This window comes from Chanodichthys erythropterus, chromosome 7 (genome assembly GCF_024489055.1).
Source record: "Chanodichthys erythropterus isolate Z2021 chromosome 7, ASM2448905v1, whole genome shotgun sequence".
NCBI lineage: Eukaryota > Metazoa > Chordata > Actinopteri > Cypriniformes > Xenocyprididae > Chanodichthys > Chanodichthys erythropterus.
Genome location: NC_090227.1, coordinates 6043790 through 6069262, shown reverse-complemented (window position 1 = coordinate 6069262; position 25473 = coordinate 6043790). Strand labels below are relative to the sequence as shown.

Here is a 25473-nt window from a genome sequence, read left to right as displayed (position 1 = left end):
GAAACGCAAGTTAGGAAGCATTTTTAGGAAGCAGAAACGTAGGCTGTTGCTCATACTAGGAAGCAAGTTATGCTGTCTTAAGATAAGATATCTTTTCGGCCAATATGTAAGGCTGAATGCTTGTATACTTTGTGGAAATGGCAATCCCATAAAGCATTGCGACAAGCTTAGTGAAAAGTTTCAGAGTTGAGGGATTAAAATGTATTTGTTTATGAATACTTAAAAGTATTCATAAAAATTAAAATGGACTTTTCTTTATCCAATTTTTGTGAAGCATGTATTTTGAGTTAATTGCAGTATCAAGCTTTTAGATTGCATCAATCCCATCCTTTTATTCATAGGAAAAAGATTTTGTACAATAACTTTTAAATCTTTAAAGACAGACCTACTGTGAGCTACGAGGTTGTAAATCTATGATTTATTCTTTTGTTGAAGCCATTTGCCTTGATTATTTCAAGTTATTTTTTAAAATTGAACTCCTGGTGGAAAAACTACATTACCCATGATTCTGCAGAAAAACCTCCATCAATCAGAGAATCATGAAGAGCAAATCAAGCCAAAAGAACTTTTTAGCATCCGCCCACTACCATGAATACATTTCTTTAAATGAATAGTTGTAAATCTCTCTTTCATTTTTAATTTATGTAATTCACAATGTTTTATGGGATTGTAGTTCTTCCCATCATTCAACTCTATTTTCAAATAATTTTTGATTCTAATCAACGTTTGTAACGTTGTGATTCATCTTGGCACTGGACGGTTTGGTTCATAGCTTATAACTTTTAAAGACTTTTTAAAAATGTGTCTGCACTGTTACACTTTATTGGAAATGTGAGGGTCAGTCAGGCCTTTTCCACGGTTCATGTGAAGAGTGCTATTTGAGTGGTGCACACTGAGTGACCATTAGTCAAGTGTTTTAAATCAGTCACTTATGAGGTTGCGATGATGGTTAGGAGGCTGTTTTAGAGGGCAGACAGTAGATAATTAAGACCCCAATATACTTCAAGCAAAATCGGAGAATGAACTGGTGACATAATTTCAAACAAAACCGGCCAATATGAAGTTGGTTTTGTGTTCGTTTCGGGAGTTCAAAACAGCTTGCCAAAGCAAACTTTCTGGAAAAGTTCGCTCTGGCTGGTAAACGCCTGCAAACTACCATTGGACATTGGCAATTACATAAAAGGTAGGTGTGGCTCTGAGGCCCCGCCTTCTTTGATGTGAAAATCTTCTCTGGTTCATTCCTTTTGTTAAGTACGGAAGCCCTGAACCGCATGGTGAAAAAAAAAAAAAAAAAAAAACTTGGTAGGGAGGAAAAAAAAACGAAAAGTTATCTCGTTATTTCAACATAATAAGTCGTTATAACGACATAATATCTCGTTATTTCAACATAATAAGTCGTTATAACGACATAATATCTCGTTATTTCAACATAATAAGTCGTTATTTCAACATAATAAGTCGTTATAACGACATAATATCTCGTTATTTCAAGATATTAAGTCGTTATAACGACATAATATCTCGTTATTTCAACATAATAAGTCGTTATAACGACATAATATCCTGTCATTTCAACATAATAACTCTTCATTATCTATCAAGTATGATAAAGTACATACATGTGTTAACGTCCCCAGTGGCGCAACGCTAAAGTATTGACCCGCCAGTCTAGCTTTTACTGCGATCGCCGCGGTTTCGAATCCGCCTTTTGCCGAGTTCGTTCTTCTCTAGTTTCACATCACATATCAAAAAAGGCATTTATTTTCAATAAAAATTAAAACAATGTTATAAAAGTGCAAATAACCTGCCTAACGAGTGTTTAATAACATTAAAAGTATTTATTGGGCAGGGTTAGCAGCATGTTCGATATTACCCACTAGAGGGCAGAATAAGACAGGGAATCAATTAAAGAACGCAATAGTTATGTTGAACTACTGTTACAATTTGGTGCTCCAAAATCCCAGAGGTTTATCATGGGAATTTGCGTTCATCCCAGGCTAACCTTTATTGAGGTTAAATTTATTAGACCATAGTAAATAAAACAATTTACAGTGCAAATGTCAGGGGTGTCAAACTTACAGCCCGGTGTCCAATCTGATTTGAACTATAATAAAACATAGAGATGCACTAGTCCAGGGGCCAAAAACGTTTTTAAGAGGGGTTTTTTTATTTTTTTTTATTTTTATTCTGGGCTTGCAAACAAACTGCTTTGTAATATTTTCTAAAGATATAAAAATCAAAATAGGTGCTAATATATTGAAATAATAGGACACGGAGTGTCTATTTACAGTAAGTGCAAATAGCGTCCCTTGTTGACAAACACTCTTTACAGTATAGCTCCAGTGTCTGGTTGGGCCACTGAAGTTTAAAAAGGGACAGTTGTATTTCGATGTATTCAGTGGCGTAACAATAGCATGAAGGGTTTCAGATTTTGGCTTTTACAGCGATCGCTGCGGGGTAGAATCAGCATTTTGCAGAGCTCACCCAATAATAGAGCTCACTCCTATTTTCTCATCATATACATTTTCAATAAAATGAAAATAATGTTCAAAAAGTGGAAATAAAATGTGAACAAGTGTTTAATAATATTAAAAGTGTTCATTGAGTAGGGTTGGTGGAAAGTGGAGGGGTTTTATTCTCCCAATAATGCAGCATCCATTTAATAATTTTAATAAATATAATCACTCTATATGATATTATTGCATCCTGTACAAAAATACTGAGGTACAGTATCTGCCAATACTAGCCTACAGCATCTAAATACTATTTACACTTCTTGCAAAGAACTGATAGGCTACTTTTACATGGTGTCAATAGAATATATCGCTATTTTCACCTAGTATAAATAGCATATCGTGAAAATGCTGCTATTGTCATTTAGTATAAATAGGATGTCTAATAAATTTATGGTCTAATAAATTTAACCTCAATAAAGGTTAGCCTGGGATGAACGCAAATTCCCATGATAAACCTCTGGGATTTTGGAGCACCAAATTGTAACAGTAGTTCAACATAACTATTGCATTCTTTAATTGATTCCCTGTCTTATTCTGCCCTCTAGTGGGTAATATCGAACATGCTGCTAACCCTGCCCAATAAATACTTTTAATGTTATTAAACACTCGTTAGGCAGGTTATTTGCACTTTTATAACATTGTTTTAATTTCTATTGAAAATAAATGCCTTTTTTGATATGTGATGTGAAACTAGAGAAGAACGAACTCGGCAAAAGGCGGATTCGAAACCGCGGCGATCGCAGTAAAAGCTAGACTGGCGGGTCAATACTTTAGCGTTGCGCCACAGGGGACGTTAACATGTGTACGTCCTTTATCATACTTGATAGATAATGAAGAGTTATTATGTCGTTATAACGACTTATTATGTTGAAATAACGAGATATTATGTCGTTATAACGACTTAATATCTTGAAATAACGAGATATGATGTCGTTACAACGACTTATTATGTTGAAATAACGAGATATTATGTCGTTATAACGACTTATTATGTTGAAATAACGAGATATTATGTCGTTACAACGACTTATTATGTTGAAATAACGAGATATTATGTCGTTACAACGACTTATTATGTTGAAATAACGAGATATTATGTCGTTATAACGACTTATGTTGAAATAACGAGATAACTTTTCGATTTTTTTTTTCCTCCCTACCAAGTTTTTTTTTTTTTTTTTTTTCACCATGCGGTTCAGGGCTTCCGTAGTTAAGTCCCTCAAGGTAGGACGTCCCCGAGTGAAAACAGGAACACAATGGAGAGCCGATTTATAGTAGAAAATTAAGTTGAAATTCTAATCGAAAACACTGACACGTTTTTATTTTTTCTTTGAGTTGCTTGTTTTTCAGTTGTGGTTATTTATGATTTCACTTAAACTTTAGTTAGTGTGTAATGTTGCAACATCTGCAAAGTTACAACACTCAAAGTTCAATGCAAAGGGAGATATTTTCTTTTAAAGAATTCGCTGTTTAAGGACTACCACAAACAGCTGGCAACAAACGAAGCTCGGTGTAGTCCCTCACCGAGCTTCGTCCGGGTTAGTGACATCACTAACCCTATAATTTACATAAACTCCGCCCCCTGAGAACACGCTACAAAGGGGGTGAGGCCATGTTGGGCTGCTTTAGAGAAGAGGAAGAGTTGTTGTAGTAGAGTGTTGTTGTCATGCCGTCATTTTACAGCGGACTGCTTCACAAACGAGGGTCAATTCAATGCTGGATTTGCACAAAAGATTAACATGACGACACATGCTAGTCTTTGAGATGAATCAACTCCACAGCAACTACATAAATGTATCCATTCAGAAACGTCCAGTTTCATTCTAAAAGTTGTAACTTCTTCCTGAGTCTCTCCATCAGTGTCGACTCCGGTTTGAACAATGTAAGGCTGAACACGTTACTGACAATCCTCATTTTGGCTGCGTGAGATTCTCCAGTTTTGTTGTTGTTGAGCAACCGAAGTGCAAGCTGTTAAAGCCACGCCCTCTTCTGTAAGTTTATTTTATTGAAAGGAAAGCGCGCAGCACATATTTACATATTCATCAAAACACTGCTCTCAGAGGCATGGGTGGCATCAGGATGTTCGCTAACAGTATATCGCTGCTCATGTATTTCGAACTTCTTTTTACCCCTAAACGAAGAATGAAAAAACTTTGCTGTGAGTTTATCGGGGCCTTTAAGTAACTCACTATCTTTTGGAAAAAAGCTATAGAGACAATTTCTTTAAACACATTTGCAGCCAGAAACAGACAGATAGGCAGACCGACAGACAGGTCCAAAGGGAGCAAAGGAGGAACAGCTGACAAAAAGTAGACCACTAAGATCAGACCAAAGAGACGAATAAACTTCCCACAGAGAGCTACGACTCTGGAGATGGCTTTGTAATTCCCCTGATTCTGAGAGAACTAGACAGTCCTTCATTTCCCATTCCTTTCATCCTGTCCTCTGAATTGCTCTCTTCTGACAGAACTGCTCCCCCTTAGCATTTATCTTAAGAGTTACAGCACAACTCTGCACGCTATGATCAAGACATGAGTTAAAATCAGGTTTCCTTAGTATACAGATGACAAGACAGACTTGATTACCCATAAGGCTGTGTACAAAAGGCAACATCAGATATGCATACTGATTCGAACAAACAGTCTTCAGCATCTATCTTGATAAGAGGACAAAAGGTACCTTGAAGGTTACCATGATAAAAAAAAAACAAAAAAAATCATATTAAACCCATCAGTTCATGTTGCCACAGGAACACATGGATGATGGTTTCTACTCCTACACAAATCAAATACATTAGCAGATTAGAAATAAAAGATGCATAAGAAAGCAAAGACACAAGCAAACAGGAATGGGACACTGCACAAGTAGAAACAACAGGAAAATAACAAATTAGAATAGATTAAATCAATAACAACACATTAACTGAAAACATTAACACATGACCTCAGGTGATGTTTTGCTTTAATAAAATGCAACAAGAATGTGCTTAAAATTACAATGTTAAATTACTACTACTACTAATATTAATAATATTATACAACAATAATAATAATAAATATTATTATTGTTATTTAATAAGTAATTCAATTATGTACAATTAATTAGAATTAAAATAAATAATCTTCAATAATTAAATACATTTATTACCGTTATTGTTATTACTATTTCTATTATTACTACTATTAATGATGTTATTAAAATTCTTTATTTTTGTTATTATTCATTAAATATTAAAAATTTAAAATGTGAAACACAAATTGTTTGCCAAATAATGCATTGATATAGAATGCACAGTGCACATTTATAATGACTTTGACCGCGGCTCATCCAATCAGAAATTTAAATCTCAACCATTCGTTTTCCAAGGTTGCATTTAAAACCCAGTTTAAAGCAGGCTGTTTCGGTAGGCTAGTGTTAGCATTGTGAGAGAAAGCAAGGGGAAGGAGCAGGGCAGAGCAGAAGGGGGCGGAGTCCTTGATGACGAGTGTGACTTACTCAAACGTTTGCACACGGCCATGCAGTACTCCTCTGAGTCGAAATTGTTGCGGTTGCCAGCACAGCCTCCGTAGATGAAGCGCACACACTTCCTCTGCTGCATGTCGAAGTGCCAGCGAGGCATAGAGGCGCGGCAGGGGCCGGTCTCCGCCTCCAGAGAACACACAGCTAACACAGGAGGGGAGGCACAGTTAGAGCCTCCAGCCACCGGGGGCAGCAATCAGTAATGCCCTTCAACTATAGAGCGCAACAGCGACTGCACACTTTTATAGTGGCCTTGGGAATGGACTTTTTTTTTCTATTGGCTTTCTCCATAGATAATTATAACAATATTAGTGTCCATACCAACGGACAATAACGTTCTGTTCATTATAAGCTCACTTCAGTTATGACTAGGGGTGTGACGAGACGGGTAGCTCACAAAACGAGACGAGACATGAGATTGAGTTCACGAGATTTTAACACAGTATTTTTAAGAAATCCTCAATAATAAACATGATACAGAGCCAAGAGATTGTTACAAATACACAGCCCAGCCTAAGATAACTTTCAAATGGGAGAGATTTGAATGCATCAGGGAGCTGCTTTCAAAAATGCGGGGTATTGAAATCACGTTTGAATGCACGTTCACGTTTTACTTTCGCTTTCATGATTGCACGTACTCTGTGAATAGGGAGTGGCGGTGCAGAGTGTGAATTCTACAAGGCGAGACATTTATCAGATGCTTGGGCTCTGTTGTGCAACGAATCCTCCGCCATGGTCTTGTCAGTCATCTCATCACGTGATCAGTAAACTCTGATTCCTGCTGCTGGGCTGCGTATGGCTCTGCTGCTTGTGTTGGATGAGCTGGATGGAACTCAAGCGACCGTTATCCAACTGAATTAATTGGTTTTTATTTTTTACGAAAAGCAAAACGACAGTGAAAGGCGTAATGTAAACGTATCCTAATTTCTCCCTTGGCATAAGATCTCGTCACACCCATAGTTATGACTATTAAATACTCAAGCTCTTTAAAGTTATGTGGATTCTGGTTGACTGTCAATGTTTTTATTGTTCAGCTGGAAAAAAAATAGTCTGTAAAGTGATTAAAATGATATAGTTCGTCAGTGTCGTTCTCGTTATAGCTGTAATGTGGACTTGTTTTCCTCAAATATTTAGAATAATTATTAAAACTTTAGTTACATCTGTCGTTATAGTTACCGTTCTTGGTGTGAACAGCCCTTTAGTATAAAATCAATGAACTTCACAGCAAAATATTCAGATACATACAAATATGTAAGTTTGAGAGCATGGGGAAATTCATTTGATTACCTGCTTCGTTGGCACTTCTGAGCCTTACCATAATTTTGCTTCTAGAACACTGGCGTGTGGTTTTAACAGAATTATATATCTTGACTCAATCTTTCTGTTATACACAATTGTTAAAAAAAAAATTCATTTCTCTATGGAGAAAAAGAATGAGATTTTTTACTTCTGGAACCCGACTGTTGCGCTATATAGGATGTATAGACAATGGCAAGCAATAAAATGTGCACTTAAATTCAGATATAAAAAATAGGTCAATAAATGTAAGCCTCTATAGTGAACAGGACCAGAGATATGTATCAAATGAGCTGCTGTAGCTGGACGCTTTGTGGCAGTCAGGAAATAAATGAAGGAAACAGTGTGATATTGACCTTCCACTTCCTGCAGAGTTTTGTCATCATCCTGGCTCTCAGGGATAGCAGCTTTCTGTTTCTTCACATCCTTTTCCTCACTGTCTCGGTCCTCCTCTTCATCCTCATAGATGTAGTGGTAGTCCTCCTCATCTCCGTCCTCATCCTGCTCCTCCTCTTCTTCAGCTGTGTCCTCCTGAGTGGGTGGCTCGTTGGCAACAGGCTCGCTAAAAACAAGATAAAAAGACAATGAACAAGATTTTGAGAGAATATTAAATCTTTTTTGGTCTTTTTGCCTTTTTTTTTTTAATTTAGCAGCAAGCTACATCCTAGTCGTCATTTAAAATAGTATTACTGCCAAAATACCCTTTTAAAAAGTTACTATATTAAAGTTGTATTTACGAGCAGCTTCAATATTTTTCATAATTTAGGCTGTAAACCACTTGAAAACGTAAGTCATGCAGGTTTGGAAATCAAAATATTAACAAAAACTATAATAGTATCAATGAGTATCAATGATACTAAAATAAAACTGGTAAATGTGGAACTATCCAAATACAAAAAATGGAGTAATTCTAGAAAAAAAAGTAAGAGGAGGCTTCTGACGGAACTGACATAAGCACAGTGTGATGAGCGGGAAGGAGAACACAGGAAACAGAGGGAGGGGAGGAGAACAGGTTGGAAGTTTTATGATTTATGGAAGTGAATCAAACAGCTGTCAGAGGTCAAAGGCATGGCACTCGAAAATATCCAGATGGTCAACCTAATTTATCCTACACAAACGCACACACAGCGTATGCTCTCACACATACAATTTTTCAGCTACTACTCCAAATGATAAGATACGACAGCTCACAGTCGTACTGATACATCATCCTTTGATAAGTGTGCCAGGGGCGTTTGCTCTGAGGCGCTTTGAGAAGCTGTGCCTCGTCCAGAAATTTAGAGTAAATAATTGAAAATACAAAAATGATGTCTCGCGAATGAACCAGTGTTTAACAATCACCAATCTTAAATTGAAGATGAACTTCCATGCCTGAGGCTTTGTTTAATGATGATCTGTTGATGAAACGAATGTCACTAGTAATAAAAACAGCCAAACAAAAATTAAATGAAATTAAATTTTCACAAAATATGATTTTTACTGTATTATTGCAGTCAGTTTTGAAGCAAGGGTTGTCAAGTGTTAACATATACTAAAATGTTTATAGAAATTAACTGTTCAATTTTTTGATGGGAATTATTAGTTTTATTCAGCGAGGATGCATTAAATTGAGCAAAAGTGACATATTTTTATAATAGATATATTATGGATATTGACCTGAACAATTAATGCCAATCAGACACAAGTAATGCTCGCTCAGGTGATCTCTCTCTCTCTCTCTCTCTCTCTCTCTCTCAATAATACTGTGCAAAATACAATACGTTTCAATGGAGGGACTCAACATTCCTTCGTTACTAGTTCTAAAGTGATGTTTTAGAATTAGTAACGGAGGCTTGGGCTCAGCTGTTAAACTGTCAACTTGAGATTTGAATCCGTAGCGGAAGGAAGTAGTTCTGCACAAAAAAATGTTTTAAAGACACTTTGTTGTTGTTTCTTATTTATTTACACACTCGTGTCGTCGAACTGTTGTATAAATGCAGTATCACACTCTTAGCCGTGCAATATGGCTGTATATCAGCACGCTGTGATTACCTATGGCACACGACCTGCGGCCTTGTGCCTACAGCCGAATCACAGCCGTGCTGATATACAGCCATTTCGCACAGCTACTTGTGCAATATTACTCATATATATTTTTTTTAAAACCATTTTGAATTGTAACAATATTTCACAATATTACTCTTTTTACTGTATTTTGTTTAAATAAATGCAGCATTGAAAAGCATAAAAAATATTTATTTTATATGAACAAAAATATTATATTATCATCTTGTTGATAGTGTAAGGTAAATTGTGGTAAATAAAAGGTAAATTAATATTCTTTAACTCAGAAACCACAAACTAACATTGGACTAAGAAACCAAACTCAGTGGACATACATGAAACTTTCTAACACCACATTACCTCTCCTCTACTACTTCATCATCCTCATCCTCAATGACAGGCTCCTCCACTTCCTCATCCTCATCTTCATCCTCATCATCAATCTCTTTTGAGGGAGAAGCAGGAGGAACGGGCTCCTCAGGACGAGTAGACGGGCAGCAGACATATTCAGTGCCGTGGAACTTATCAATGCCACAGGGAAGCAGCATGCCGTAGCTGTGCAGGACCATGTTTCCCTTAGAACAGGCCTAGAGAGAGAGACACACACAAAGAGAGTAAAGAAATCCGATTCAATTAGAGCAAATGTGGTTTGAAAGGCCAGTCTGCTGTGTAAGAACAGCCCGAAGAAATTCAGCAGGCCTCTTAAATGTCTGTCCCGGGATCAGTGGAGTCAGCGCACGGAGATGCTTTCAGTATGTACACGCTGAGAATGAATGACGGCAGTTTGGGGTGATTTACAGTACGAACAGACCATGCACTGTGACCACGTACACACTGCAGCTAAATTTTGTTGTGTCCTCTTCTACATGCTCAACCCTGTTTTGTACAAGTTTACAGCATTCTGCATCCAAAATCATTCGTGAAGAAGGTCAAAATCTCATGTTGACAGCTGTGAGATGCCAAAACATTGATGGAGTTTTCAAAAGGACTTAGTAGGTATGATGGTTGAAATGCACCACCTGCTAGAGATTTCACTATACTGTTTATAAGGACTGTGAGAATGACAAACAATCAGGAATCATGCAAAGAAGAAGAAAAAAAAAAAACGATTATACAACACAATTCAACTGATGTTCGATCACTGGTGTGCATCAGCTATTTGCAACATTGAAGCCAACTCATTTAATCAGTATTCTGAGTTGGAAATAGTATATTATTAATTTTGAATCTTGAATCTCATCTTTCGTTTTCACACATCAAAATAAATCTAAATTAAAAAGAAAAAAAGAAAATGAGATGAAGTGTATTTCACAAGTACTTAATTCTCAAGATTATCCAAAAATAGGCATTTACCACATGACTATTAAATATGTAATAAATATTTTTTAGGGCTGTCAAAATAACGTGTTAATTTTGATTAATTAATCTGAGAAAAAAATAACTTAAAATGAAGGAGGGAGACGGACAGAACGAGCAGAGCTCCTCCCTCGTGCGCGCGAGCTCTCCAAAAAGTAAGCACCGTCTTCGCACTCTCTCTACCTCACACATAATAATCTAAATCAACTGACACAATGCTAAAAGTTCATAAGACCGAATCCACATTTCACGAGGCGCATTCGGAGAATGCTTTTCCTAAATAACCGTTGGGTGTGAATAGCGCTCAAAAGAACGTCACCTCATCTTCTCTGACGGGCGCCCTGCACATGCAGCTGACATAAACCTCACTTTCAGTAAACAAAATGAAAATCCTATCCAGTGGTGAAGTGTTTTCTGTGTTGACAAATCTATTGTGATGTCCTAATAACAGTCGCGATTCGCACGCAACGCGTCAACGTCCGCTAATGTCCAATTCGTGACCTAATGACTCATTTGAACAGATTCATTTTAATGAATCATGACAACAACTGATCTGTCCACACGGTCTATAATGAATCATTTACTCGAACAACTCTGAAATGAGAACATAAGTGTGCTCACCCCATTTAGCAAGAATGGTTAGTAAAATTAGCCTTAATAATCCACAATATTTTCAGGTTATTTAAATGACAATGTGTAGTAAATTAGGCCTACCTATAAAATCAGTTAGTTTAGACTGGAGTGAGGTGAAACCAGAACAAAGCAAGTTGTTGTTAGCTAGGTGCAGTCAATTGTATATGGTAGAAAATTATATTATTAGTTAATATAACTTCTAAATGCTACTTTTTAATACTTTTCAGGTTTAGCAAAAAAGAATCTTCTCTTACAAAGCTATAAAATCACTTTTTTTTTTTGCAAAGAGGGCAAGAAAGTATTACAGTGAGAGTGACGGGTACTTTATTGTCAGTATCGGGCTTGCAGATCACGTGGGTAGGGCACTTTTTACCGTTTGTGTGGATGACAATGTCTGTCACCACTGAAGACCATTTTTGACCCAGGAAAAATCCTGCACTGATTCATTTGAATTGAAATATGTAATACTTTCACAGCAAAAATTATGCAATTAATTTAGATGAATTAATCACAGAGTATGTAATTAATTAGATTAAAATTTTTAATCGACTGACAGCCCTATATTTTTATGTTGAATTTCCAGGAAGAATGATGTACTGGCGTTTAAAAGTCTGGGGTCAGTAAGAATTTTTTTTTTAATTTTAATAAATTCTTCTAAAAATTCTATTATTCATCCAGGATGCATTAAATTTGTCAAATGTTCTAGTAAAGACATGTTACAACAACAACAAAAAAAAATCTATTTCAAATAAAAGCTGTGAACTTTCTATTCATCAAAGAATCCATATAATAAGAAAACTGATAATAAGAAATTCTTCTTGAGCAACAAATCAGCTTGTTAGATTGATTTCTGAAGGATCATGTGACACTAAAGACTGGAGTAATGATGCTGAAAAAAATATCTTTTTTTATTTCACAATATTATTGATTTTACTGTATTTTTCATGAAATAAATGAAGGCTTGGTGAGCATATGAGACTTCAAAACATTGAAAAATCTTATTGAACCCAAAATTTATCAATAGTGTATGCATGTCTCAAAATGTCTCTTTATTGTGCAAAGATTCTCTATTGATGTGTTTTTAACATTAACTACATGACACATCATCAAAAACATCCATTTGGTGAACCAAACACAACCTCAGGATAGTAGAAGAGACCCTTTTTATCCTGTACCCACAAAGAATGAACACTTGAGGAATTCAAGCCCGCAAATGAATGCGGTTGCCAGTCCCACAAACTGAAAATGCATGAGAAATTAGAAAAGAGAGCACAGACAGCAGGGAAAAAGAGAGAGAAGAAGCAGAGCAGCATTCATGAGATGTGAGCAAGTGTAAAATGAACAGTTCAACATCACATATGGTGAGCAGCACAGGTGTGTGTGTGTGTGTGTGTGTGTGTGTGTGTGTGTGTGTGTGTGTGTGTGTGTGTGTGTGTGTGTGTGTGTGTGTGTGTGTGTGTGTGTGTGTGTGTGTGTGTGTGTGTGTGTGTGTGTGTGTGTGTGAGAGGTGGTAGAGGTCTAGAGATTAGCAGTATTACAGCAGTACGGCTTATCCACTTATCAGGGTGAAATGTGAGGACTCAAGCATGCAGCAGGAAAGACTGTGAGAGAGAGAATAAAAACGTAACACACTCGAGTCTACAATTGAACATCCATCAATTTCATTGAGCACTGCATAGATGTAGAGGGAAATTGCAGTGGTTTGCAAAAGTTCTGTAAAAAATTGATTTCAGAAAAGTGGAAAACATGGATGGAATCATGGAATCCAGTCGTGAAAATGGAATTTACAGTATAATGCAGAATGGTACGGAATTTGGCAAATTTTGGATGAATAACTCAAAAGCAGGGCTGAACAAATAATCAAATTGTGATTGGACATTTGTGAATATAAAAAAGCAAAAAGTCTGCTATTTAAATATGAAATCTGCATGTTCTGCGTGTCTCTGTTTAAAAAGGAAAAAATAAAACTAAATTTGAGTAAAATATCAAAGAATTTAGGAATAAATAAAAAAAGTGATTTCATAAGGCCCTAAACATGAAATTTTTGTTAACCTTTAATAAATTGTTAAATGTAATAATAAATTTGACCATAAATTTCATGATTTCAATTTTCATGCATGCTTTTTGATGACTAAAATTAAATTTAACTATTAAAACAAATTCAGAAAATTAGAACTGTAGAATTGTTTTTTTTCACTGTGACCAAAGTTAAAAGATGGCACAACAACATCCATCGACCAATGACAATTTCAGTGAGGTGGTTGTAATTGTACTTTCAGAAATTCAACTTACTGAATTCAAACTGATGTTGCTCCTTGTGCATCTTACATATTTCCTTATCTGTCAAATCTCATTGGTCCAAAAGCCGTATATTAGATTTCAATGTACAAATATTCAATATTGCCTATAACTCTGTTGCTTTGCATTCCATCTTTACAAATAATGTGTAAGCCCGCAATAATTGCAGAGTACATGTGTTATGTAATTAGCGGTGTATGTCTGTGGTGCTGGACATGACGTCTTACCTCTTTGGCCACACCGTGCCACTGTTGATGACTCACGCACATGTCCATACGCTCCTTATGAAAGAATTTACACTTCTCTGGCACCAGGAGGACATCACTCACGAATTCCCCAACTGAAAACATAGAAACACAGCACACAAATTATTGGCAAGGCTGAGGGTTTAATATCATGCAGCTGGTACAATGCAAACAGAAAACATCTAACACCCTCTAACAAAACAGAATTGCAAATTCGGGACTGCAAATAACAACACAGCTCAATAATTCATCAACACATGGTCTCTTTTGCATTCTATAATGAGCATTTTACAAATAGGGCAAGTGGCATCTGAACAGACATCTGGTCAGTACCAAGAGACAGAACAAAGATCTGGCGTGTACAGACCGTCCCGTCCACAGAAGAGAGAGTGAGCAAATAGCAGCAGGAGGTCTCACCGCGTTCTTTAAAGAGAACTGAGTAATTCTTGATCATATCATGTTTTACATTCCTGGATATTGTGAACACTGTGTTAATACAAACATTGCTCTGATTGTTTGAGTGATCCGATATATTAATACTGGCTCAACCAATGCTGCAAGTTTGGAGCAGGACTGCCTATTTCTCTGAACAATGACAGATCGGGGTGCAGAAAAACTGACACTGAACATTTAATTAAAATGTAGGGGTGCACGATGTGGGGTTAAAAAAATATAATTGTAATTTTTCTAATAAAAATTGCAACTGCGATTTATAATGTGAAAAAAAGGGGGGTTAAAGGGTTAGTTCAGACAAAAATGAAATTTCTGTCATTAATTACTCACCCTCGTGTCATTCTACACCCGTAAGACCTTTGTTCATCTTCAGAACACAAATTAAGATATTTTTGATGAAATCCGTTTTTTAAACCCCCATAGAAAGCAATGTAATTACCGTCATTCAAGGTCCAAAAAAGTAGTAACTACATCTTTAAAATAGTCAACGTGACTACAGTGGTTCAACCTGCAAGTTTTTCATATTAACCAGCAAGGGTGAACTAACCCTTTAACAGTGCTTGTTTGTAGGGTTGCACAATTTGAATAACTGTCTTAATTTCTTCATATTTAAATGTTAAACCATAAACTTGTATTTTGATGTAAAACCACAGGGAAAGCTTAATTCTCCTCGTTTTTTTTTTATAAGCTCTTCTCATTAAAAGTTTGGGAAGATGATTGATTCATGTTGCTCTCCCAAACACGTTAAAGTGACCCAAAATTTAGAAATCGCAACGAAATGGAGTACTTGATCAAATTAAAAAATATTACACAATTTAAACATTTAAAGTACATCCTGAGTAGGGCTGGGCGATAAATCGATAACGATATGTATCGCGATAGATACGTGATCGATATCAATAAAAAATGTGTTCGATAAAACGTCAGATATTTTTTATTCTTCGTCGGAAGAAAAGAGGTTGCAAAGCAAGTTTGGTTGCATTAACAAAGGCACTCGTTCTCTAGTAACCTAGCAACGTAGGGAGTGACACGCTAACAGCCAATCATGTAACAGTATCAATTCTGGTTGCGCCATATCGTTGTCTCGTGCTGGATTCCTCTTCAGTAACCGGCGACTGATAAGCAGAAAATGAGTGCCGCAGCGAGCGAGGAAATTGTAAATAAAAGAGGAAAAGTGTTCATTGTGACTTTAGACTAGGGTGACCACCTGACTATTGATCTGTTGCAGGACAGTAGATGTGATTTTGCGGGACAATGCGGGACACATGAGACAGATAAATTTACAACTATTACACTATGTAAATATTGGCATATGCGCAGATTAATGTTTCTGCCGGTGGGTGCCCACACTATAATGTTGTGCTTATGGCAACATTAAATCCTGGAGAGAAGACAATTCTAGATTCACGGCTGCACATGCAGGAGGACAAAAGTTTGAGTGCGTGCGCGTCCAGTTTTGTGCAAGGGAATCTGCCTGTGAGTGGAGAGACTGCTTACGCATTTGATGCGCTCTTGACATTTTTCAATATAATAACGCCATAGAACCCACATTAAATGAACTATTAACGTGAGAACAAAGTCGTGTCTGAATTTCGCAATTTTGTATTGGTTAAAACAAATGGAGAATATCTCGTTTTTCTGTAGGTGCTCGACCATTTCCGTGTGTGGCACTTGATCGCCGCCGTTCGTTGGACATATTTAACATCAGGATGGATGATTACATGCTTTAAATCATCGATTTGGGCAGCTTTGAGCAGCTCTTGAGGTTCTTATCCAGTATGGAAGATGAAATCCTTGCTGGTGTAGCTGTGTTTACCGACTTTGATGAGGCCTGCTCTTTGCCTGTGCACTCAGTTGTCATCAGCGGGAAAACCTCTCTCTATGATTGCGTTGGTTGGTTATTTTCACAGCTAGAATATGACGGCTGCACAAATAGATTTTTAAATGCTCACAGTTTTTATTATATTTCTTACTGTGGTATTGTAATTTTAGGGATGAAAAAATTATAGACATAAATGGAATGCGGGACACTAAAGTCTTGCGGGACAAAGCTCCTAATTTCGGGACTGTCCCGCAAAATGAGGAATGGGTGGTCACCCTTCTTTATGTTTACATTTTAATTATTTGAGTTTTCCATGGTTGTTGACATTTCTGTCTTAATAACTGAGGGGATTATGATCAGAGAAAGGTTAAGTTTAAAATAAAAATGTTTAAATGTAATATATTTTTCTCCTGGTCCTTATTTTAAATGGGTCATAAAAAATATCAATAATTATCAATATCGACCGATATGAAACACTGATATTGTGATACAGTTTTCAGCCATATCGCCCAGCCCTAATCCTGAGTGACTGAAAAAATCATATAATACACTTTTTTTCACAGTGAGTTTGTTTACAATAAGTTTGTTCACGATCTGAGGTGAATTATCCATGGCTACTTTCAGTTCACTTTTCTGCAAAGCTGAGACCAAATTATATTCAAATGGACATTAGACAGTTTTAACAATAAATAAAGTACATAAACCGTACTTATGATTATCATTGCCATAATTTGTGGTGTTGTTCCAGCTGTAGAAAAATAGAAAAAAACAGAACAGAATCATTGTGGATGGTTAGGAAAAAAAAAAAAAAAAAAAAAAAAAAAAAAATCACATTAACATGGAAAAGATACCTTTTATCGCACGTCACGTCATCTCATAGCATGTAGTTAGGACACAGTGGCACATGAGAAACTATATTTAGATTTTATTATTTTACAGTTTTAGTTTTGATTTTTTAAATTCATTTAATATTTTTTTCAAAAAGATTAACCTACATGTTATTGTATAATCACATCAAATGAAGAAAGTTAGTAAAATCACTTATGAAATAAATCAAATTGTCCAAACAAAGGGTTTCAGTTCAGAAGGTCCTGAATTTTTGGATGCAAGATATCTTTCCATCTTATTTTGATTAATTAGAATTGATTTTTGGGAGAACTGTGCCTTTAAGGAAATCAATTTGCACTAAACAAGAGTTAATGTATAACTGAAACTGGAAAGGGAGTGTGTGAGCAAACGAGCGACAGCTGAGGAGCTCAGATGCCATCAGACAGGCCAGCATGGGATTGTGTGCCATATGCAGGAGAGTTATTACAGGGCTGATTTCAGGACAGCTGGGAGGCCAATCCGACCTCTGAGCCTGAACGACAGAGAGAGAGATTGAATCGTTTAATGACCAGAAGTCTGTTCACAATAGAAGAGGATTGTGACCGTCCACAAACTGCTCATTTAGCCTTTACCACAAAACAGGCCAGGGGCCAAATCAGCCTGAAACCAGAGAGCCGAGGAAAGGCGGACAGGAGAGAGAGAAAAGGCCAGTGTTTTGGAAAATGAGAGGGTTTGGAGGAAAAAACTGGAAATAGCAGAGAACACAGTTGTTGTTTGAAGCATCTCCACATCACACAAACTCGCACATGCAAAAAATCGTCCCATATCGACAAAAAGTCCTTACATAGTTGAAAACGGCATCTTCTTCACATTAACCTGAATGATTAAACACTGTCTTAAACAAGTCATTCAACAACCACAACCACATTATCAAACTCTGCACTAAGTCTAAATATCTGCTCTTGCCATTGAGACCTGTAGGTGTATGTTACGGGTTCAAAACAACACGCTGTTGATCATCACAGAACATAACTTCCTTTCCAGCATCCTTGCGCATAAGGTTATACTGTTTACTAGCTTTAAAGGGGTCCTTGATTATGATTTCACTTTTTAACTTTAGTTAGTGTGTAATGTTGCTGTTAAGGCATAAACATCATCTGCAAAGTTACAATGCTCAAAGTTCAATGCAAAGGGAGATATTTTCTTTTACAGAAATCATACAGAATGGTTGTTAGGGACTACAACGAGCTTCTTCCTGGGTTGGTGACATCACAACCCCCAAAATTGGGGTGAGGCCATGTTGGGCTGCTTTAGAGAACAGGAAGAGTTGTAATAGTAGAGTGTTGTTGCCATGACTTCATTTTACACCGGACTTCACAGACGAGGGTCAATTCAACACTGGATTTGCACAAAAGTTAACATGCTAGTCGATGAGTTGAATCAACTCCACAGCAACTACATAAATTTATCCACTAACCATTCAGAAACGTCCAGTTTCATTCTAAAAGCTGTAACTTCTTCCTGAGTCTCTCCATCAGTGTCGACTCTGGTTTGAACAATGTAAGGCTGAACACTGTTACTGACAATCCTCATTTTGGCTGCGTGAGATTCTCCAGCTTTGTTGCTGTTGTTGAGCAACCGAAGCGAGAAATGTTAAAGCTCCGCCCTCTTCTAGAAAGCGGGCCAGGAGCAGCAGCTTATTTGCATTTAAAGGGACACACACAAAAACAGTGTGCTTTTGCTCACACCCAAATAGGGGCAAAAGTTGACAAGGTATAATAAACTGTGGGGTATTTTGAGCTGAAACTTCACAGACACATTCTGGGGACTCCAGAGACTTATATTACATCTTGTGAAAAGGGGCATAATATGTCCCCTTTTAATGTAATGACAGAAGTCTGTTTGAACAGAAGAGGTAATCACAGTTGCCTCATGCAAGCACATCTACAGTATGCGGTTATGTATTCAAATAAGCATTTTATGCATTGTCCCATAGGTTTCCATTATAAGTGCATTACTGTAAATGATTTCTGCTCGTTTTTACAAGTGTCAAAAATATTTTCTGTGGCAATCGACAGCATGTCACAGATGCTGCCAATAAAGCTTAACTTGTATTGAACCCGGAAAGTTCACAACACAATCTGCTATGCTAAAAAACTGTGTGGGTTATTCAGCAATTACATTATTTATTTTACAGCTGCAGAAGAAAAAGCAGAAAATAAGTCCTGACAGCATCGGTAGGGCTGCATGCTGATGCTCGACTGCAATAAACGAGCTATCGCATTGATATCATGTGAAGAGCGAGGCAGTGAGGCAGAGAAGTGCAGCATTCTGCCTCTACAACTACACACATAAAACTACCAACCAGGAAATGGGAAATATACATTTTACAGAACACTATGCAAAACATCAGACATTATAGAATGAGTAATCATAGTTTGCATAGTGTTCTATTGTACTTATTGTGTTCATTTATTGCAAAACACTTTTGCTGCTATATGGGTATGGTTAAGGACAGGTTTTGTATGGGTAGGTTTAAGTGTGGGTGTTAAGGTACAAGAGAAGGATCAACAGTGTAATTATACATGTAAAGATAGTTTTACTACATATTATATGGCATATAGAGCATATAATGCATATTAAAATAATACATATAAATATGTGTATACAAAATATATTTTTTTTGGTTACAATTTATTTTAAGGTGACGTATTTACATTGTACTTATTCAAATAAGTACTATGTAATATAAATAAACTACATGTACTTACTATAGAGAAGGTTAGATTTAGGGTTAGTTACTTGTAATTATGCATCATTTACTGTTATTACAATAGGAAGTGCATGTAACATGTAACTACACCTTAAAATAAAGTGTTACCCTTTTTTGATATAGACAACAATAAATGTTGTGAAGAATACTACTCTACATTGTTGACCTCACTATGTTGCAGATTTCAGCAAGTGTCATCCAGTTATTTCTGAAAAAAAAAAAGTTATCTGGCTTTTTTTATCTTTGATTGGATGAGACTTCACTTTTGGCATTTTGAATAAATTAATCAAGAACGAGATCACGGATAAAAACTGCTCTTTTCTACTGCACACTTTGGCATATGTAGCAGATTTTCAAACATGTACTTATTCATCTACCCACAATGCCATCAACCCAAAAGCACCATTAAAGCACTTCATACAATTTGTGTGCAAAGTACATCTTTGCAGTTAATCGTGAGCTTTGTGTGATTAACAGAATTTCTGAGGGTCACACAATCTGCAAAAATTGCTTGATGCACAATGCAAGGTTTGAATAAAGTATAAAATTCATTGTATGGGAAAAGAACTGTGAGAAGATTCTTCAAAAAATTCTGTTTATGCTCCATTGACAAAATTACAGCATGCAAGTTTGGAACGATGATGATGATTGATGATGAACACATGAATTTTCATTGTTGGATAAACAATTCCATTGAAAACAACATTTAATTTATTTGGGTCAGACAAAAAAAAAAAAAAGTGATTGATGAAAAGAATATAACAAAGCTTTCAAAAGCCAAAAAGCAGGACGGCATGTGGAATGACTCATTTGTACGCCCATGTAATCCCTGATTTTCCATTTTATATTAAACAACTGTGCATAAATTTGACTAAGCGGTTGACTTGTGAAGGCAAACTGCAGGCTCACGACATGATCAAAAAGCTCTTAGATGATCCAACAAAGGCTGGAAAAGAAGCGTATTATAGTCTGTAAGAAAGAGACAAAGTGGGAGAATAAAAAAAATGCTATAAAAAGGAACGACACAAAAGGATTGAGGCCAGCTGCTTTCAACTTCATAGTTTAAAGCCCAGTTCCTCTGTTCTGTCCCAGACCTACATCAAAGATTTATGGCTATTACACATTAAATGCAGTATTATCTCTCTAAAAATGATTTCCCCATCTTCTTTCTGTTTTTATCTCCAGTTGTATCTACTAGATGCTTTGGCTAGGATGGAATCTGCCCGCATCCGCGTCTGTTTTCAGAAACACTAGCATCAAATGAACTACTGTAACCTTCAGAGAGCTGAACACTGCTGATGTTTCTGTGGAGCAGAGCTGCTGTTGATGTAGCACAATCCTCCCTGCTAAAGAGCTGTTTATCTCAGCACTACCTTGTATTTGTATCATTCAGTACTATTAAGGCTAAAGAGTGAAATGGTCAGCAACTAAACAAACCCAAACAAAATACTGGAAAACGTCTGCTGACTGCCCATTAGGAGTTAACCTCGGCTGAAATGAATCAAGCCAGTGCTTGAAAGTGAAGAGCTAATGGTCAAACATAAGCTCTGCTCTGCTCTCAGTCAAACAGAACAGCTCTGAAAACTCTTAACATTTCACTCGCAGATGTAATTACTGCAGTCATATATACCTCCTAATCTTAATTTCGTTTGAGGAAACAAATGATCAAGGGAGGACAGACAACAAAAATAACAAAAACAAACAAACAAAAAACTTAAGAATGTAAGTTCACCCAAAAATGAAAACTCTGTCATCATTCAATCACTCATGTCGTTCCAAACACAAAAGACATTCGTTCATCTTCATAGCACAAATGAAGATATTTTTACTGAAACCTGAGATTTGTCCTCCATTTAAAATCCAATCCACATAAAGTTCACAAAAACACTGTAAAAGAAATCCATATTAGTCTTCTGAAGAAACATGACCACTTTACCATATTTGATGTGCTCTATATATGTGTGTTGTTCAATGCTTATATTTGAATAAAAGCCTAAATTAAATCTGTTCATCATATAAACCAGTAGCAATGTGGATTAAATCCAAATGAATCATTAAATATGGATTTCTTTTATGCATTTATGAACTTTTTGAAGAGTCAACGTTTTTGGTGAAATAAACTTACAGTGGAGGAACAGAAATCTTTCAGATTTCATTAAAATATCTTAATTTGTGTTTTGAAGATTAACTAGTCTTATGGACTTTTGTGAAACATAAAAAGAGAAGTTTTGAAGAATGCTCAAGCTGCTCTTTTTCATACATTTCTTCACTTTTCATACACTTTGGCTTCAACACAAATTGATGAGATCCAATGGTTTTTAGTTTCATTAAAGGGTTAGTTCACCCAAAAATGAAAATTATCCCATGATTTACTCACCCTCAAGCCATCCTGGGTGTATGACTTTCTTCTTTCAAACAAACAAAATCAGAGATATTTAAAAAATTTCCTTGCTGTGCCCAAGCTTTATAATGGTTGTAAAGAGGGTGCATTTTAAAGCCAAAAAAAATTAATCCATCCACCATAAAAGTACTTAAGTTTGAAATGACATGAGTGTGAGTAAATGCTGACTCAATTTTCTTTTGGGTGGTAAAATATTGTTTTAAGATGCTTTTGAAAGGGATGCAACTATTTGGGAGTATAAGCGACAATTCTGTTTAATCCTCAAAGATCAAGCCCCAGCATATTCACAGATTTCTCTGAGGTTTCCACTGCGGTGAAAGACAGAGACACAGACGAGCTGCCCATTTCACTGCATTACACCACCAAAACAAATCACTCTCTCTAATTAAACTCCAGAGGCCAGAATGTTGCTGAATCACAATGAAACCTCCTCATTAATAACAGTGGTAAAACCCCAGAGGCAGCGAGAGGTGAGAACACAAGGTGAGACCGAACACGAGCGAGTCTCGCTGATGTACCGTCTTCAATTCAAGGTTACAAATGCGGCTAAAGAGGAAAATCTCCTTAAACGCCAGCGGCTACTTTGAGACTCAGAATACATTTAGTCCTTGACTGCGGCAGAAGTCATCATCATCTGTGGCCAGGAAACACCCACATTTTAGTGGTGTTTGCCAAGGCAAGCATCGATATTACTATTTCTCATAATCTCATAATTGGTTTTTGGGTTCGCATTAAACATTAGTCTGTGACTTAAAAGATTTTTTCAAGTGATTCATATATAGAACTTTTAGGGGATCCAATTACGGGATCATTTTATGGACTTAGTTTGAATTCTTTTTTCATTTAAATTAAATTTTATGGATTAAACAGCTTGTAAACATTTTCACTGGAAAAAAACAAACAAACATGAAAGTATAATGCAATCATTTAAGAACCTTTTTGGCATATTTTTTTTTTTTTTTACACCACTATTTTCTTAAGAGTGGACAATTTGTGTTACATGAATAAAATCACTTCAAATAATGCGGCTTGTTGAGAAGAAATGTGTTGTTTTAAAGCAATCAGAATTGTGAACAGTAAAAGATCACCCAAAACATCCTAGTAAATTTTTACGTAAAAAAAAAATCTGCTTTTGTTATAAGTTTTGCTGCCATTTCATTTTTCTGTTTTTATCTTCAGCCAATTTGTATGCTCCACTTCAGATCAATAAAATAGTTTCCATGGCGACTTATAAGTAGAGAAAGTTGTTGATGGAACAGTGTGGTGCTGCTATGAACTAAAACAGCTTTAGATTCCTCCAAACCCAGAGACTGTATTGGCTAGCTGTCATTCACTGCGAACGAGACACAGGAAGCACTGGACTGAAAGTGCGTCGTCCGCCCGACCCTGTCAATCAAACAGCAGCCGAAATCAGGTGATGCGAGTCAACAGCTGCCGCGTCAGCTCAAACACACACACACACAAAACAAAAATCAGCCATCTTGGAAAGCCTCTGACAGTCGGCCCATTTCACAGTCGGCTGGCAGCGCTAATGGCTTTTTTCAGCCTGCAAAGAGCCACAACTCAATCATCTCCTACGAGAGAGGGACAAACACAGGGAGGAGATGAGGAAAAGGCAGGGACAGGCGGCCGGCAGCTTTTCCTCTGAGACGCAATGAGATAAATGTTATTTTTCTTACATGGATCAGAACAATTGGAAATGGGGGACTGGAATCATTTATCTGCTTGAGAAAATGAATAACAGTGGGAGGTTATTTATGCCTGGTGGTTACTATAGAGTAAGACTCTGACTGTAGCTTTTATAAATGTATTTGTATGACTGGCAATTTATAAGGGGTTGAGTACCATTTAATTTTTCACCAAATACACACAAAATACACAATGAGCACATTTACATGCACACCAGTAAGCTGACAACAAATATCAGCTTATTGAAAAAAAAAAACAGTTTTCCCCATTTACATGCAAACCAGCAAACTGACAACGCAAGTAAACCGCGTTTACATGGCTTTATTAATAAATCGGGTTATTTCCCCTGTAGTGACGTCAAAAATAATCATTTGTGTATCTGACTCCGAGTATTGTATGTGTTATGTCAGTTGTGATGTTAAATAAAGCTTGCAAAATGTCAGCAAGAAACTTACGGCTCATATATTATTCTCTCATGCAGTTACAGATGCAGCGTTTAGACTGAACCACTTCTACTTCTGCTGTACAAGAGATGAGAACACATTTTTACAATTTTCTGGGTCTTGAAAGAGTTTGCGTTTGCAATATTTCCTTCTTCCTTTCCTTCAAAAGCGCTCGCTCTGCCTGGATGCGTTTAAATCTGCACTAAGGATGCGTTTCTGTCATGTATCACACATGCGCACTTCAATCAGCCGACAGAAAGCAGGTTAATGCATTTACATCAAAATGCAGTTATTTAGCTTTTTTTTCCCCCCTAATTTAGATATAACATATTTAAATTGCAAATTATTATTTTATCAGCATAACAGTATTGTAAGTATTTCATAGTCACAAATTTGTTTTAATTAGTGACTTAGAAACATAATATTTCTTCAATGTATAAGAAATTTAGCCATATATATATATTTTCTAAAACCATAGAGCTACATTATTAAACCTCGGTTTTAAATGCAGCCTTACTCTTGAACCACACTGTACTGTGTGTTTTGATTTATGCAGTTCTGGACTTTTTTTTCACAGCATGCACCACTACATAAATAAATCAAAGTGCTGCTTAATGGTTTACTGGGTTGAATATCTTGATTCGTTATACACTACCGTTTAAATGTTTGGGCTCAGTTTTTTGTTGGAAATATATTGATAGGCCTACTTTTATTTTGGTAATAAATTAATAAAATTATTCAGCAAGTATGCATCAAATTGATAAAGTAAAGAAATGTTAGGAAATATCTCTATTCTAAAGATTTCTATTTAAAATAATTGTTCTTTATAATTAGGGATGCACCGATACCATTTTTTAAGGACCGAGTACGAGTACCGATACTTTTTTCTTGTACTTGCCGATACCGATACCTATGCCTATACATTCATTTTTCTCTCTCTCTCTCTCTTTTTTTTTTGGTGATGTCGCAGTTTTCCAAGCACAACAGTGAGACTAATGAATGTAGGACAGCTTCTTTATTATTACTCTAATGAAAAAAAGTAATAATTTTTATGTGCTTGTCACAAACTTAAAAGAACAAAAATTTCACAGCGTCCAATAACCTTCAAAGGGCATAATTACCAATATATATATAATTATTAAAGACATTTATAAACAA

General features: G+C 36.3%; 1 protein-coding gene across 2 annotated transcripts in view; it reads right to left on the bottom strand.

Moving 5' to 3' along the window:
- Positions 1 to 25473, bottom strand: part of aplp2 (amyloid beta (A4) precursor-like protein 2) — a 106930-nt gene that overhangs the window by 25062 nt on the left and 56395 nt on the right. Inside the window, exons 4-7 of one of the 2 annotated variants that reach the window (XM_067389712.1) lie at positions 13889 to 14001; positions 9735 to 9961; positions 7688 to 7893; positions 6012 to 6179 (exon numbers count right to left, since the gene is read on the bottom strand). In XM_067389712.1, the coding sequence (XP_067245813.1) occupies positions 6012 to 6179; positions 7688 to 7893; positions 9735 to 9961; positions 13889 to 14001 (714 nt within the window). The remainder of the gene's footprint in view (positions 1 to 6011; positions 6180 to 7687; positions 7894 to 9734; positions 9962 to 13888; positions 14002 to 25473) is intronic. The other variant, XM_067389713.1, reaches the window with a different exon arrangement.